The 16,119-nt window shown below is 44.4% G+C and overlaps 1 protein-coding gene across 50 annotated transcripts in view; it reads left to right on the top strand.

Moving 5' to 3' along the window:
• Window positions 1-16,119, top strand: part of MICAL3 (microtubule associated monooxygenase, calponin and LIM domain containing 3) — a 261,805-nt gene that overhangs the window by 141,280 nt on the left and 104,406 nt on the right. For 25 of the 50 annotated variants that reach the window (XR_010598278.1, XM_042849363.2, XM_065583151.1 and 22 more), the window contains 7 exons: window positions 898-996; window positions 3,157-3,213; window positions 5,400-5,513; window positions 7,591-7,698; window positions 10,625-10,732; window positions 11,555-11,741; window positions 14,848-14,936. Coding sequence is in view for 47 of the 50 variants with exons in the window: in XM_042849363.2 (XP_042705297.2) it covers window positions 898-996; window positions 3,157-3,213; window positions 5,400-5,513; window positions 7,591-7,698; window positions 10,625-10,732; window positions 11,555-11,741; window positions 14,848-14,936 (762 nt within the window). In the remaining 3 variants the exon portion in view is untranslated. Of the gene's footprint in view, window positions 1-897; window positions 997-3,079; window positions 5,543-7,590; window positions 7,699-10,624; window positions 10,733-11,554; window positions 11,742-14,847; window positions 14,937-16,119 lie in introns of those variants that run through there. The other 25 variants (XM_065583168.1, XM_065583160.1, XM_065583175.1 and 22 more) reach the window with 11 other exon arrangements.

Raw genomic sequence — 16,119 nt, 5'->3', positions numbered from 1 at the left:
CCAGCTATTTTAATCTGGCCCTTGAGCTCCTGCTGGGGAGCGGGGTCTGGGGCTTGTCCTGCTCTACTGCTCCAGCTGGGGAGCGGGGTCAAGGGCCACTCCGCATGGCTCCTGGAAGCAGCAGCATGTCCCCCCTCTGGCTACTATATGTTGGGGCAGCTAGGGGGCTCCGCTCCGCATGCTGCCCCTGTCCCAAGTGCCGCCCCCACAACTCCCATTGGCTAGGAACTGCGGCCAATGGGAGCTGCAGGGGTGGCGCCTGTGGACGGGTCAGCGAGCAGCAGAGATGTCTGGCCTCGCCTCCGCGTAGGAGCCAGGGGGGAGAGGGGACATGCCACTGCTTCTGGGAGCCACTTGAGATAAGTGGTTCCTGGAGCCTGCACCCTTGAGCCACCCCACTGTGCCCCAACCCCCTCCCCTATGTCTGATCCCCCTCCCATCCTCCAAACCCCTCGGTCCCAGCTTGGAGCACTCTCCTACCCCCAAACCTCTCATCCCCCAGCCCCACTCCAGAGCCTGTACCCCCAGTCAGAGCCCGCACCCCACTCCACCTGCCCCAGCCCGGAGCCCCCTCCCGCAACCTGAACTCCTTGTTTCTGGCCCCACCCCAGAGCCTGCACCCCCAGCCAGAGCCCTCACCCCCTCCCATACCCCAACCCCAATTTTGTGAGCATTCCTGGCCCGCCATATAATTTCCATACCCAGATGTGGCCCTCGGGCCAAAAAGTTTGCCCACGCCTGGTCTAGATTATTTGAGAGAGGTGGGATTGGGGTCAGGGTTTCCCAGATGATGCACTTCTGAGACTGCGCCCTGCGTTGCCAAAGACAGTTGTAATGTTCCTTTTAGTTTTATTATTATTATTGCTCTTTCTTTTTTCCCCCCTGTTTTAAATAAAGCTGAGGACTAAGGAGCGTTCACGGACCTGCCCTAAAAAAGTGATCACGCTCTCTCCTTCCTCTTCTCCACCTTCCTCTCCATGGTATCCCAGCCAGCAGGTGATTCACTCTGCATGCTCTCTCCTGCTCTCTCCTCTTCCTTCCTGCTTGCACAGGTCGCTAAATCAATGACTAAATGTCTCCTCTGTTTATAAATTTTAAATTTTCTTTACCCACATGGGTGGGCCGCCTTGGACCTCCTAGGTTAGTAGCACAACTAGACACTGAAGATAGCATATAAAAATCTATCCGAATACTGATATATATATATATATATATATATTTTTTTTTTTGGCACAGTAGAGATTTTGGGCATTTTAGTTCAGGCTTGTTTTTTCTATAGCAGTCATTTCCAATTTTGTGTTGCAGCGGAGAGTTTTGAAATACAAAATGTTAGGGCCAGATTCTGCCTTTAAATGCATATGCATAACTCCCATTGTGATCATGAGAATATGTATGTTCATGTCTGAGGGAAAAATCTGACCCATTATTACCCTTGGGTTGTTCACCATTCCTAGGCAGTTTCTCCAAAAGTGAGGCTTGTCTGGCTGGAGCAGGATGGGGAATGAAGTCGGGTTATCATTTGAGGCTGCCGCTTTCCTGCCCTTCTAGTAGTCCTCTGTCTCCATCCACATTCCTCATTTAAACAGGTGCGAGTGGGCATTTTCCCTCCTGGGTCTTGGGAGCCTTTTTCTGGGGCTCTTGTATGAGGTACTTTTGTGATTGTTAAAGTGGCAAGCATTTGTGCAGCTTACTCCTCTCCTGCTCCTTCCAGCAGCTTGAGTTCAATGTGTCTGAATACGGATTTGTAGTACAGATAGAGCAGTTACACTGACACTAGGTAAAGGTTATAAAAGCTGCACCTCGAAGTACAGACACAGGGGTTTGTTGGCCTTCTGGTTAAATATATCTAAAAATGCTGAGAGACATTTGTCCTTTGTCAGCTCACATATGGATAGTACTTTTTTGAATTGTATTTTTTTTTTTTAAGTCTCCTTCCTTTCCTAATGTGAGGAGCATATGGATTCAGCTCTGTGATTCCCTAACATTGATGGGAATTGTAAAGCTAAATTCTGAACATTTGTCTGTGGGTCGGCTTAATTCCCTTGTACACCTGAAAATTGAGAGGAGAATTGTGTGTTGTGTGCTGCAGCAATTAAACATAGCAGAATGAGCCAAGGGCAGATATTTAAGTCTGATCTGTGACTTTTCATGACCACTCTGATCTGTAAATCAGATCCTTAACGTAATAGTGACATGTAGCACTTGCAGAGCACTCTGATTCTCAGAGCACTTTAAAGGCATTATCTGATGATCTATGTGAGATAGGCAAGTATTACTTCCATCTTACAGATGGGGAAACTGAGACAGAGAGGTGGTGACTTGCTTAGTCCATGGACAGTCTCCCAGTGCTATGCTTAGTCCATACCTTTCTGAATAAAACAGAGTCTTTCAGTCTTAAGTCTTCTCTACTGATCACCTCCTCCAAATGTCTGGTCCCTCCTGTGTGGCTTGCTCATTTAAGCCTTGACAGCTGGCTACTGCTGGAACCAGCTAAGGATTTACCACCTTCTCCCTTACATTCTCTAGGAGCCATTTTTTAAATACATCTCCTTGCTCAAACAAAATTGGAAAACTCTCTCTGCTTCCTCCCTTTTGGTCTGAGGACTGTTTACCCCTTTGTTATAGAATAAAGCAGATATGAATACCCAATGTGGGGATTCAGTTTTGAGGGCAATAGCTTTCAGTCAAAATATCCTCTCTTCTTGAGGTTGTTTGGCCCCTACGATGCTGTGTTTCACTCTAGCCTGCATTCTTTTGAAAACTGTCTCTCTACACCTCTGACACATTAATTCTGCCACCTCTCCTTTTAAACTTTCCGTCTGATCTAATATCACTGTGTGAGATGTACTGAGTGTTCCTATTACCTTCCCCATGCTAATGCCAGTTCTTTGGGTAGTAATGTATACTTCTATATTGGGATATTAGGTCAATTAACATGTGTGTACTGATTCACCCTCCCCCCCCACCCCACCCTTCTCCTCTGAAGATCTAAGTGGTTGATGACAGTTTTAAAAATTCTAGTTCTTAATGAACACCACAGTGTCCCTGCATGATGGTCTCTTTTCTGCCTGCATTGTAGGATGAATCAAATGGAACATGTCCAGAGTGAGAACTTGGATTGTGGTTGTTTTAAAGCTCATCCTTTATTGCCCACAGACAAACAGGGAGCCTGGTGCTGACCCCCCTGGGGAGCAGAGTCCCAGACAGGAAAGGGTAAAAGCATGAGCAAATGGCATGGATGGTGTTGACACACATGCAGCGGTGGGGTGTGTGCCATATTCAAGGGCAGTGTTGTGTGGGGAGGGGGAAGCACAGTTATCTCTGGACTGCTATTAACACACAGGAGCTGCTGAAAGTGTTAGGAATGATTATTTTTGTGGGGTGTTTGCATAAATACTTGCTTAACAAGCATTCACCGACACTGACTGTTTGCTTAGCGCTTTTATTTTGCTGTAGATCAGCTCTAGCTCCCCCCCATTCTTCTCTCTCTCTCTCACCTCTCTTTAATAGTGTGCCGTGGCTGTCACAGAATAGGAAGGGTTACGTTTTGGGTCCACTCACCAGCACTGGTTGCATTGTTTCCATGGCTGCTTTCTGATTCATTAAACAGCTGGCATTCCAACCTGCCTTCTGAATGCCAGGTTACACGGGGGAGGGTGTGTGTGTGTGGCGTGGCTTTACTGCAGAGGATAGGAAGCCTTCTTCCTAACAAAATGTTCTGCTGTCAATGGGAAGAGTGAAAGGAGATTTAAAGTATGTGAGGAAGGGGGACTAGGCAGTTGAAAGATCTGGGTTCAGATTAACCAATTAGCTGCCGCTCAAAGTTGGTTAGTTGGTAAGTTAAATAATAACTGGAAGCCAGCAGCAAACTGCCATGACTTACAAAGTACGTCCTCTTCAGCAGTCTCATGCACTTGTCAGGTGGGTGGCATGTTTTTGGATTGCCATCAGAAGCTTAACAAGCTTGACTGCAGCAACACAGGAACCCCCAGTTTTGTAACAGGCATTAGTTTTACTTCTGTAAAAATGGTATAGTAAGAGGGAGTGAATTGGGCTGACAGCTGCTTAAAATAGAAAAAAGAGTAATATTGGTTAATGTGTTTAAATGGGAAAAGAGCACAATCGGTAACTGGCTGTGAGCACAGTTGTGTGCTCTGTTGTCATAGCTGTAGGCAGTGTAGTTGTAGCTGTGTGGGTCCCAGGATATTAGAGAGACAAGGTGGATGAGGTAATGTCTTTTATTGGTCTCAAAAGCTTGTCTCTCTCACCAGCAGAAGTTGGTTCAATAAAAGATATTACCTCACCCACCTTGTCTGCCTGTTGTCATAGCGCGTTTCATCTGGCAGACAACACAGTCATCTGTTTGGGATTATCTCAACAGACCTGAGCCTCCTGTAGGTAGCATACAGATGTTTATACTTCCCATTCAGTTTACTGTTCATCCCCCAAGCAAAGTAACTTAGTGGGAACTGCATGATACTCGGGGTTACTGCCCCATCCACCTAGATAGAAGTACATACACGTGGATATGTTGGCCATCTCTAGTCGACATTTTTCAGTATCTCAAAAGCTCACTGTACAACAGATTAGCAAGATCAGTTCAAGCAGTGCCAAGGACTAGAATAGCAAGGGTGGCATGTGAGAGTTGTGGCCTGTGGCCAGAGCTGTGTTGGAGGGTGGAGTGCAATAGGAGGGGTTAGTGTAGTGGAGGTGCTGGGGCAAGAGTGGGAAGCTTGCATAATGCTTTGCATTATACCTGACTCTAGCCAGTGCTGCTGAGTCCCTTATTTTCACAAGCCCTACATTCACCTAACTTTCTATATCCCAGTATTTTAAAGACGCCTTTAGGAGGGCATTGCTGGGAGCTTAGCTCTCCCAGAACTGGACTGCACTACCCCAAAATGAGTGTTTCTGTGCACAAAGTGTGAGGAGTACAAACAGTCGTGTCTAGGTCTGGAAATCTGAGTAAAGAAAATCTTTAAACAAAAGAACTGGGGTGAGGTAAGTACCAGTGCCAGAGCTGCTATGGGACTATTGCCAAGCCTATTGGTTAGTGGTGAACTTACCTTGGATGGGAATGCTGGACAGAAGCTGTGCACTGGCTTGGTTTTGTCTGCAGACAGTGAGTTGTGAATGACTGTCTAATTCAGCTGTTCTTCCCTAGCCTAGAGAGGCTGAATCCAGAGCTTTGCTAGTGCAGATAGCAGTACGTGTTGGGTCTCAATTGGAAGAGAGGAAGGAGTCTTCATCTGGGACCCCTTCTTGCTTTTCTCTTCTGCATGTGGGCTTTCATGCCTTTTGTCTGGCATTGGCCTTGTCATGAGCTTTGCTTCTGTTCCTTTTTGGGGTTGTTTTTCTCCTCTTTTTGTTTATTTCCTCCCCTGTTCCTTATCCCACAGAGATCTCCTCAGGTTTTTTTTGGTGACCAAGTGCCTGAGCAAGCACTGAATGTTGAGCAGAGGGCATGCCAACTGGCTGCCCTCCTGGAGCCGAGGCCGACAATCAGGCATCAGGTGACTACTGCCCGCTCTGGCGGTCTGTATCCGTTTGTAAGAGAATGGGGTAAGGGGAGACTGCTGGGTCAGCAGGATAGAGGAGTGCACTGACTATTACTTTACACCACCACATTAAAGACACCAGAATCAGCTCTTGTTTTGAGCAGTTTTTTACTCCACTTCTTTCCCTGCCAATTCTTAACTCTTTTCTTACTTATTGAAGGTGCATAGCATGTGCAGTTTCATAAAGTAGAATACAATTGACAAGGATGATCTACGCCCAAGCTTCAGGGCAGTGCTGGTCACTAGCTCGGCTCAAGTCATGCAATGGCCCTCTGCTAGTACAGAGAGAATTGCTGGGCTGCACCATCCACTTGCTTTTCGGGGTGGGAACATTCATATTTCCTTTTTCAGGCACTAGTCTGTGGCCCTTAAGGGAGCCAGTTTTATGCCCATGCTTCCAATAGTACTGTTTCCAGCAGTAAAGCTGGCAGCGTGTGCAGTTTCTCTCTGCTTCTACCACAAACTCTTAAAGTTATTTTTCTCCTCTCACCCACCTGTCTTCTCTGACCTGTGGGATCCTGCCACTTTGGACAGTAGCTTCTCTGGTCTCCAGCCTCCCCCCATACACATCACCATCCCAACAACAGCGCATTCACAGTCACAACTGTTTACATTTTACATTGCAGGAGCTGGGGAAGCACAGCTATTTTTCACCTGGCCTAATGGGCTTGGTCCTTAGGCTAATGTGTGTCAGATACGTTTTCAAACTCTGCATATAAGATATGAAAACAGCTGTTTTTGTGGGTCATATAAAAATAGCTATGATGATTTTTTTCCCTTCCTTTTTCACAGTGGTGGATTTTATTTTTAAAATGTTCAGCTATTTGGAATTTGCAGAACATTTAGTCACCATATGATGATAATACAGTAGCTCACAATTTGTACTAAAATTACTTGACCTCAGTGCTTTTAATTATTGTGTTCTGCATATTTACTTGAGGTGCTTCTTAGCAGCTGGTGCTAATGAACCAGGGAAGGCTGGGTGGGTTGAGAGATGCATGCTGAGATAGTGATTTCTGAGATGTGCTATGGAGGAGCCGTTTCAGAGGTATATAGATTCTCAGACTGGAAATTCTGCCTGGGCCATGTGGTAAGCAAGGGCAGAAGAGGAACTAGTGCTCATACTTCACACTGGTTCTTTCATTTAGGCTATGTTTGGCTCTCAAGGACAGGAATTATGTTAGCTTCAGCCAGAAGCAAGTGAAGTGAAGTGAAGAGATGCCCCTCTTGGAAGAGTGGGAGAATGTTGGGGGAATGATCACTGTGCATGTGTTAGGGGAAGACTACACATGGTTTTCTGCCCTGCACCATGCCCAGTCTCCTGTTTGGAGGACAGAGCATGTTGTCACAACTCATTACCTTCTGTTTCAGAGTATTTATCTTCTTGTTTGTTGCCATTTAATATAACCTGCATATGGAGGATGAGCAAAGTGATCTGAAATTAAAGCACCTGCTTAGAGTGGATTATAGGAAGAAATTCACTCCTAATTCTTTAGTGTAGACACTTCCATCGTAGCAGTGAGGATGCAGAAGGCTGGGGATATGAGGTGGTTTCCTTCTCTCCCTGCCCCCAAGAAGGCAAGGTTCTTTGGCCTTTGTAGTTAAAAACTGGGAAGGGGTCTCCCCTTCCCCTGAAATATGAACTACATTGCAAAGCGGTCTCTCTCATACTCCTGCCTAAGGCTGTAACACAGATTGCAATTGGACAGAGTAGGAGGAGCACCAGAGATGGGCTTGGGATCTGCATGAATGGTTTATCTGGCTGCATTGCAGGAGACAGCAATGCACAGGATGTGGGGCTTCTGTGCGGGTGGACAACCGCTTCCAAATTAACATTGAGGGAGGAGAGGACATGAATTTAAACGGCAACGAAGGGCATTTGGTGCACAACTTCTCTTCAGTTGAGGAAAGGGAGGAGGTAAGGCAGATGGTCACCTGCCTGACTCTACTTAAAGGTTCCTTTGTGATCTTTTTGTTTTGTCTTTTTGTCCATATCCCTTCTTGATTTTTCTCAATGTATTTTATTTTTTAGCCAGAGACTGAACCGTCTCGTCGATTCTTTGTTGACCAGTGGGAGCGCTCCCTTAGCCTCCGCACTTCCAACCGCCCTTCTTCACCCTCATCTGACTCCCTTCGACAGGTAGCATGGCCTGGGCCTTGCAAGCTGCACTCAGCTGTACCCACTGCCCCACCCATCTCCCACCAGCAGATGTGCCACAAAAGTGATCTGGGCTTGTGACGCTTCATTGCCTGGATGTGGCTGAATGCAGTGCACATACACACGTGCACGTGGGAAAAGCCAGAGGCAGCCTGTGGCATATCTTGGTTATTCCAAGCCATACAGCCATTTGGAACAAAACATGCTTAAAGTTCAATGGAAAAACTTCTGGTGAGTCTGATTTGAGGTCTTAAGTAGCCTCAAATCAGCTTTTTCCAGCACTTGAATTCTTCTGGCTGTGGAATAATCTACAGGGGCATAAAAGCTTTTTTCATGTTTGTTGCTTCTCTTTGAGGGCTTGAGCCAAAATACACACAAAACCATGCTGTAGATATTTATGCGGAGAGAGCAGGAATAATGGAGGAAAATCACTTCTGGCTTGCTGAAAAAGCTAGTGGAAATTAAAATGGCTGGCATTTATTGTACAAGCAAGAGGAATTTGGTTGGTCTCCTAGTGTATAGAGGACATATATGTCCACGTCACAAAATGCCATATGGTTTGAAAGTCACTGCCCAAGAGAAGCTGGTAAGTGAAATAGCATAGGTGTTGCAGGTCAAGATTGTCATTGTACCGGTGTTGGTTGACAGCACCCACTGCCTGCTAAGTAACTCACAGTACAAATAGAAAGAAAACCCCACTCCCAAATTGTTTACAGTTACGGCTGATTGAAAATTTTCCATTAAAACTTTTTGATGGAAAATTGGGGTTTCAACTCAATGGAATTTTTCACAAAAAATGTCATCAAAAAAAAAAAATTACAACCTGCGACATGTTGATGGGATTTTGACAGAGAAAAGGAAACTTGTCTACCAACAATTTTCAGTGGTTGGATTTTGACAAAAAGTCAATTTTCCATTTTTGGGGGGAGGGACACCTTCCGGCCAGCTCCACTGACAGTCTAATATTAGACAAGCTGTGATGCATATGGGTAACAAACAGTAGGAGGGGGAGGGAAGAGGAAGGACATGAGTAACAATGTTCAGATCACACACTCCGTTTAGGCATGTGCATTAGCTGAGCTCTGTGTATATTGGGTGGAGTTGAGGAAAGATTGAAATAGCAGGCAGTGCTACAGGGCAGTACATCTCTTACTTTCTTATAGTAATGAACACTCGTACACTGCAGTGACCTATAGATTATGGAGTTATTACTTACTTATCTAATAGATATAAATGATAAATTGTCTGATCCTGGCCCTGGCTTTTCCAGGCTCATTCTTTAGGAAACCCTCCTAAAATGTTGGGTTTCAAACTCTTTAGTGTTTCTTTATGCTACCATGCTCACAAACATGTGAAGATACAAACAACAGTAAATGGCTGATAATCACAGCCATGAAATCAAGAACAGACTGTGAGAGTTCATAACTTTTTGTAAAATATTACTATTGTACAGATCATAGAAATAACCTGTGTCATGATTCTGTAAAATCTCTCTCTTCTCTAATTTTGTGAGCACTAAAATTTGCACAAAAATGTAGAAGGGAAGGGAATCACTTGGTTTCCATGACACGAGATGGGGTCATAAAGATTTGCGTTCCATGGGGACAACCAGAATCCTCTTGTACTGTGAATTTTTTAGGCATGTTTTTACACAGGGATACTTCTGAGCATGTAGTATAGAAACCCTGCAGAATAAGTAAAGGAATTTCTGGGTTGTAAAAAGTTAATTGCTTCAGAGTAGTGTATCCCAGGAATGTTGCACTTGTAAGAAGCCAGAGGGCTGAATATGGAAGGCTGAATCAGTTCTACATTTATTGATGAGACTCCAGCAATGCCCTCTGTTTGTAAGTCAGAGAAACATTAAAAAACAACACTCCCTGATCTGAATAAGTGACACTGCCTGGCCTGCTGCTGTATTGAGACACATGTGGTGCTTGTGATAGGATTGCCTTTCCATAAAAGTTTTTATTTCTTTAACCACTTAATTACTGCCAAATGTCCTGGATGTTTCTTGTATAACTCTACTGGCCTCCCTGTACTGTTCAAGCTCAGTTAGAAAACAAACTGTAAAACTCTCCTCTTGGGCCTCACTCCCTGAGTCAAGAACCAAACTGCCTGGATTCCTAACTACCCAAATTAAAAGGTTTGTTGCAATTTAGTTTAATCCAGATGCTCAGAGTTACAGAGCCAGGCAAAATACCCTTGACAGAACAGCCTACGGGCAAAGATGGTGTGCACAGCTGAGCACATTTGGTGCCAGGTATACACAGATACAAATCTAATGTGTTGGATCAGAGTCTCCCTCACACCTTCCAGATAAACTCCAGAACCCCTTTGTGTACTGTGAACAGGCACTCTGGCAGCAGTGGGGGAATTACAGATTTTTAGGAATTGCTTCAGAATAGTGTATCAGTTTGAGCTTGAGGGTTTCTTCTCCCTGGAAACAACTTGCTCCCTTTTGCTAAGCACTTTTGTGAACAGTTCTTTGAATTTAAACTTTATGAAATGCTTTTTCTCTACCCTTTTCCCATTGTCCCTCTTACCTGGAAGCTAAAACTTGTCCTAGTTTTGTTTCCTCTCAGAGGAAAACAAATGTTCAGGTCCTTCATATGCAAAATATCCTCAGAGCAAAGAAGAAAGAACATACTTCTAATCTCGTAAAATTACCAATTTCAAACTTCCCTCTTTTTTTTAGTTACTATTACAGTTAGTGCCGGGCTGTGCTGGTGATCACTGATGATACTGATTCTGCTGTTACTACACAATCACTCTGTGTTCTCCACTGTCTTGGCATGGTTTGACCGCTCTGCACCTTTTCATCACTTACTCTTTTATCATTTTTGTCATCTTTTTAATTTGATTTTTTCTTTCCTCGCTTCCCTGCTGTTTTGTCCCCCCCATCTGGTAGAAGTATATAAAGATGTACACAGGCGGAGTGAGCTCATTGGCTGAGCAGATAGCCAATCAGCTTCAAAGGAAAGAACAGCCTAAAACCCTTCTAGACAAGAAGGAACTGGTAAGAGAATGATGTACAGAAGATGATACGTGTTTGTGATTAGAAGTTCTGTAGATCTGTAGTGATTTGAATCTTTAGTTGTCTTGAAAGAAGCTGGTAATACTTTGTAATAACTTTATAGTTGGACTTCATTTTCTTCCCCAGACCTCACTCTGTTTTCCTTGCAAAGTCTGTCTTAATCTACTGCCAACATCCTTGGACTGGGGATACTAAATTGAGACACTGAGAAGTCCTGACTCTCAAATGCATAGAGCTGTGTTTGATCCAATCAGGCTACTTCTGGATTGCTGTGTCCCTGAAGAAAACTTCTTTCTTCACAAGTCTCAGGGAGACTGAAATGTAGGGCTAAGAGGTTGCTTGAGGGATTACTGATGTTTCTGGCAGTTGGTGTGTTGAGCTGCAGTTTGAAAATCTTGGTTTCAAGACTAGCCTCCGTCTCTTGCAATTGAATAAAGGCAGGGTTAGGAGCATTCCAGAAGTAACCCTCCCAGCTGACTTAGGGAGGATGTCCATCTTACGCCTCCAGGGCAGCATTAATACCCCTCGTGAGACAGTTAGCTCTCCTATCCAAGGAGCTAGAAGCTGTAATTTACTCCTGATTTATATAGCTGTAGGGACTGAAACCCAGGCCTTTCTCCGTGAACTTGAAGGTTAGTTATTGTCTCTAGGTGGCAGTTGTCTGCTTGGTGCCCTGGGTAGGGCTGAGCAGAGTCACAGAATGGTCCCTTCCAGATGCTCAGTATCCACAGATAGAAAAGGTGACCTGGCTTGGGAGGTGAGATTGCACACAGATAACACTGGTCCTGCCTTATTTCTGCCCAGGGCTCACTCAAGAAGGAGTTCCCCCAGAATTTGGGAGGCAGTGATGTCTGTTACTTCTGCCGCAAGCGGGTCTACGTGATGGAAAGGCTGAGTGCTGAAGGCAAGTTCTTCCACCGCAGCTGCTTCAAGTGCGAATACTGCGCCACCACCCTGCGCTTATCATGTTACGCCTACGACATTGAAGATGGTAAGAGAAATTACCTGTCGTCTTCCTCATACACCCAAAACACTCTCTCACTGTACCTGGGGCATTGCCTCAAGATCTCAGCGTGGGCTTCACTTTACAAATATTGGTGGGTGAGGAGCAGTAAGGCTCTCTAGAGCTAAGATCAAAGTGTAGTATCTTCCCCAAATACCACCTCTCATTTAAACTAGTAAGACTATATGGGACTGTATCCTTATGGCCAGCTCTTGAAAACAACAAAAGAGATGAACTATTAGCAAAATATGTAATTTATCATTTAAAAAATAGCTCCTGAAATGGAGAGGGGCCTGAGTGATGCATTTTCACTTTAAAAAGGTGTGTAAGGATGATCCTGAATAGTTAGATCCTTGAGCCTTTCTTCAGTTCCGGGAAAGTAGGAGTCTTCTTAAGCCAGAGCTTTAAAACACTTAGGCGAGTAAAACATGATAGGGACAAATGCAAATCGCTTTCTGCCAGGGGAATCAGAACTCAACTAGTAAAAATTCTTCCAAAGTTAATAAAATAAGAGATTTATAACCAATGGATATAATATTAGCTTTTCATAGACTGACTGAGGATGTCCTATTTATAGATGAAACTAGCTGAATGGGGAAACAAAGAGTTGGAATAAATGACCAATTAGCTGTCTAGAGCGAGATTTGTTAAAAGTGGTGACCGAGGGAATAGTACTGGGTCTGGTGTTCTGTATGTGATGGACCTGTAAGCGAGGTGGCAAAACTTACTGATGAGTTAGTTTAGGTGAGTCAGAGTAGTGTGGATTATGAGGAGCTCCAGAAGGGGGGGGAAAAGGCATAAAAAAACTTAGAGGTGGGTGGGGGAGTGCAGTATAGGATTCTATGCAAAGTGTGATGGCATATTAGGCATATTTAAGAAGACAAAATAACAGCAGTGAATGGCTTATAAAAGACCAGTCAGGAACTCAGTCCTTTTCATACAAGAGCAAAACAAAAATGGTAAACTGAAACAACATATAATGAAGCTGTGGAATACACTACTGCAGCATGTCAGGAGATAAATATCGTAACAAATTTCCGAAACTGATTAGACACACAATGTGGATGACCGAGAATAGTATCCATAAATTCACTGGCTAGGATAAACACCACAAGGGTATCAAACTCAAGTTTCACAGGCAATATATAATTGAAATAACATATATGTTGTTGATAGATCCTATAGCAACCAACAATAACAAACTCTCTCAATCACTAGGGGGTGAAGGGGAAGGGGAAATCTCAGAACCATCACCAAACCAGCCTCCCAGTAAGACACAGATGGGCCTTTACAATGTGCCCTCAAGGACAACAAACTTGGGCTGTCAGACGCAAGGGACCAGTGGTAGCTTTGAAGGCCACATATACAGGAAATAGCAGCAGCCTTCTTAGTACTCAAAGATTGGGGTCTGGGGGAGGACCATTCTTGGACACTGTTGGTAGCCTGGACATTCAGAAGCAGCTGATTATCCAATAGAATCCTCTGCTTGTAAGTCTGAGTACCAATAAACTAGGATCCTTCCTCAGTTGCAAGGGCAGAAATAGTTTCTACCATCTGCTCTAGTTGTTCCCCCTGCCAGCAAGCATTTACTCCGTCTTCTGCCAGCAATCATCCAAGTACCAGTCTGTGCCAAATGATCACTTCATCCTGGTCTGATGGCTGAGGCTTTACCATACTGATAGCACTGAAACCCAAGCTACATTGCTTCCCTAACAGCTTTTCGTGTATATTGAGCAGTAGTGTCCAAATAGAACTCTATGGTACTCCACAGAATCTTAGAAATGTAGGGCAGGAGGGGAGCTCAAAAGATTATCTAGTCCACACTCTGCCCCAGCATTGAGGCAGGATTAAGTATACCTAGACCATCCTGGTCAGGTGTTTGTCTACCCTCTTCTTGAAAACCTCCAACGATAGGGTTCCGTATCTTCCCTAGGTAACCTGTTCTAGTACTTGACTAGCCTAATAGTTAGAAAGTTTTTCCTAATATCTAACCTAAATCTTCCTTACTGCAAACTAAGCTGATTTGTCTTGTCCTACCCTTGGTGCACAATTAGAGCTATTGACCACTGTTCTCTGTATAAAAGCCCTTGACACATCTGAAGACTGTTATCAGGTTCCCTCCCTTCCCATCTCCCAGCCTTCTCTTGTCTAGACTAAACATGCCTAGTTCATCCAACCTTTCCTTTCTGAATCCCAGAGAGCAACCTGGCCATCACTCAAGCAGAGAAGACTTTACAGTGGAGAGGGCAGGACTGGGTTAGTAGTGGGGGCTACATGTTTGGATTGAGGTGCTCTTACCGAGGAGGAGCAGAACTAGTAAAACAGCCGAAATCACATTGCAGGGTTGAGGTCAATTAGCAGAGTTGTGTTGGAATAGCAGAGGAATCTACAGTGCATTTCAGAGCAGCTGTGCAGTGACAGAGCTGCATGGAAAGCTCACGCAGCACCACCACTCTGACCTGATACTAGTGTTTGTATTGGAGTAGCACCTCAAGGCCAGGGTACCATTTCCCCAGCACTGTCCCAATAAGAGTAAAAGGTAACTAGGTCTGTACTCAGCTGGGCTTCTAGTTGTGGCACTCGACTGGGTCCTGTGAAGCCTGTTGATTGGGGAAATGAGATTTAAGTAGAATATCTTTTTTTGGAAGACGTCTCGGTATATTATCATACATAGTCCCTTCAGAGTTAACACCCGTTTCCTCCCTCATTCCTCTGATAGTTGTATTCATTCTTGATTTTCCCAAAAGTGCGGCTGCCAGCTTTTCATGTGATGATGTCTTTGTTCTTCACACACTGCCGCATTGTTAGTGTGTGATACCACGGAGGCCTCAGCTCTGCTTTGGTGGCTGATTGGATCTCGGTTAAATGGTTGTCAGGCATCCAATGGAATAGGCACTGTTTAGGGAGGGGGAGAGGAGGACTTGAGTTAAAACTTCAGAGTGTTTGTCTCCAAGCATAGTGAGGGGGCAGGGCCGGGCACAGGAAGTGGAGAGATAGCAAAGTAAATCTCACTGAGGTAGAGTGTTATATTGTGTAGACTTAGCTGCTGTGTTCTCACTGTTACTCCTCTCTCCCCCTTTTGTTCTGACTGCAGGTAAATTCTACTGTAAACCTCACTACTGTTACCGACTCTCTGGTTATGCTCAAAGGAAGAGACCAGCAGTGGGTCCTCTGTCAGGAAAGGTAACTTTTTATTCTAATCTGACATGTTGGGTGTAATGGGTTTTGATCCCTGCTATTGGAAAAATGTGTCTTTGCAGAGGGTAGAAGAATCGTAATGAATCACATTATGTTTAAATGTCATGAAGTCTTGCCTCTTTGTAAAGTGGTAAATTCAAGAGCAATCTGTGTTGTAATTATCAATCTCTTATGCTTTTGTGGGTCTCATTAAGAAAGAAAACCCTACCACACCCAGTCTAGGGTTTGATGGTAGTTTCTTTTTGAATTAAAATAATTACTGAAGCCTGCAAACACCACAAGAACTAGAATGACAAAGTTGACAGCCTTTCTGTCAATGATTTTCATTTCTCTTCAGGAAATGCAGTCCCATCTCTGTGGCTAGGATTTGGGTTCTGAGCCAAACCCACTCGCATAGGCCAAAATTGAGCTCTTCCTTAGGAAGATTTGTCTTGCATTAATAGGAACCTATTGCTAGAAAGGAACCGTTTTACCTCACTTAATACTAACAGGTAGAATCATGCTTGGAAAAGAGGGCCAGGTCGTACTGTGTAGTTCAGAAAGGGCTTCCTCCTTTACTCCCTGCACCCCATAAAGCATCAGTTGGGCATATTTTCTGTCCCTGTTTCACTTTGAGTCTCTCTTCCTACACTCTCTTTGGGAAATTACATTATAATCCTGAGCAGTGTTACCTTCTCAAATCCTATTAAGTTTGCTTTCAGCTCTCTGCTACCTGCTCAAAGCTGGACCCTCTTATATGTGGAGCTTTTGTTTTCTGTAGTAAGTGTTATCTCCCTCCCCCCTGTGCCCTACCTTTACCATAGCAAGTTAATGCTGTGCTTCCTTCGCCCTGTGCAGGGGAAGGATAGAGGCCCATTGCTGCCCTGCTTCCTTCGGAAATTGAAGGGCAAAAATGAGTTGTTGTAACTCCTGTGAGCAAGGTGTAGAAATGTCACCTCTTTGGCTTTCTTAGATGCATAAACTGATCTTCAGAACATAAATAATCAGATGACGATGCACTAGTTGGGCCCGACTCCTGAGTGTCGTGTCCAGACGCTGCCTAACCCATAAATAATCAAATGCTGCTGTTCAAGCGGTGGTTGGGCATGTTCAGTGTTAAAAAACACACTGCTCCAAATTAAAAGTAAATGTTTCCAAGGGGTTTCCAATTTCTTCTTTGATTGGTTTT

Source organism: Chrysemys picta, chromosome 1 (genome assembly GCF_011386835.1).
Source record: "Chrysemys picta bellii isolate R12L10 chromosome 1, ASM1138683v2, whole genome shotgun sequence".
Classification (NCBI taxonomy): Eukaryota; Metazoa; Chordata; order Testudines; family Emydidae; genus Chrysemys; species Chrysemys picta.
The sequence above is the reverse complement of the archived record's forward strand: the minus strand, read 5'-3'. Positions and strand labels throughout refer to the sequence as shown.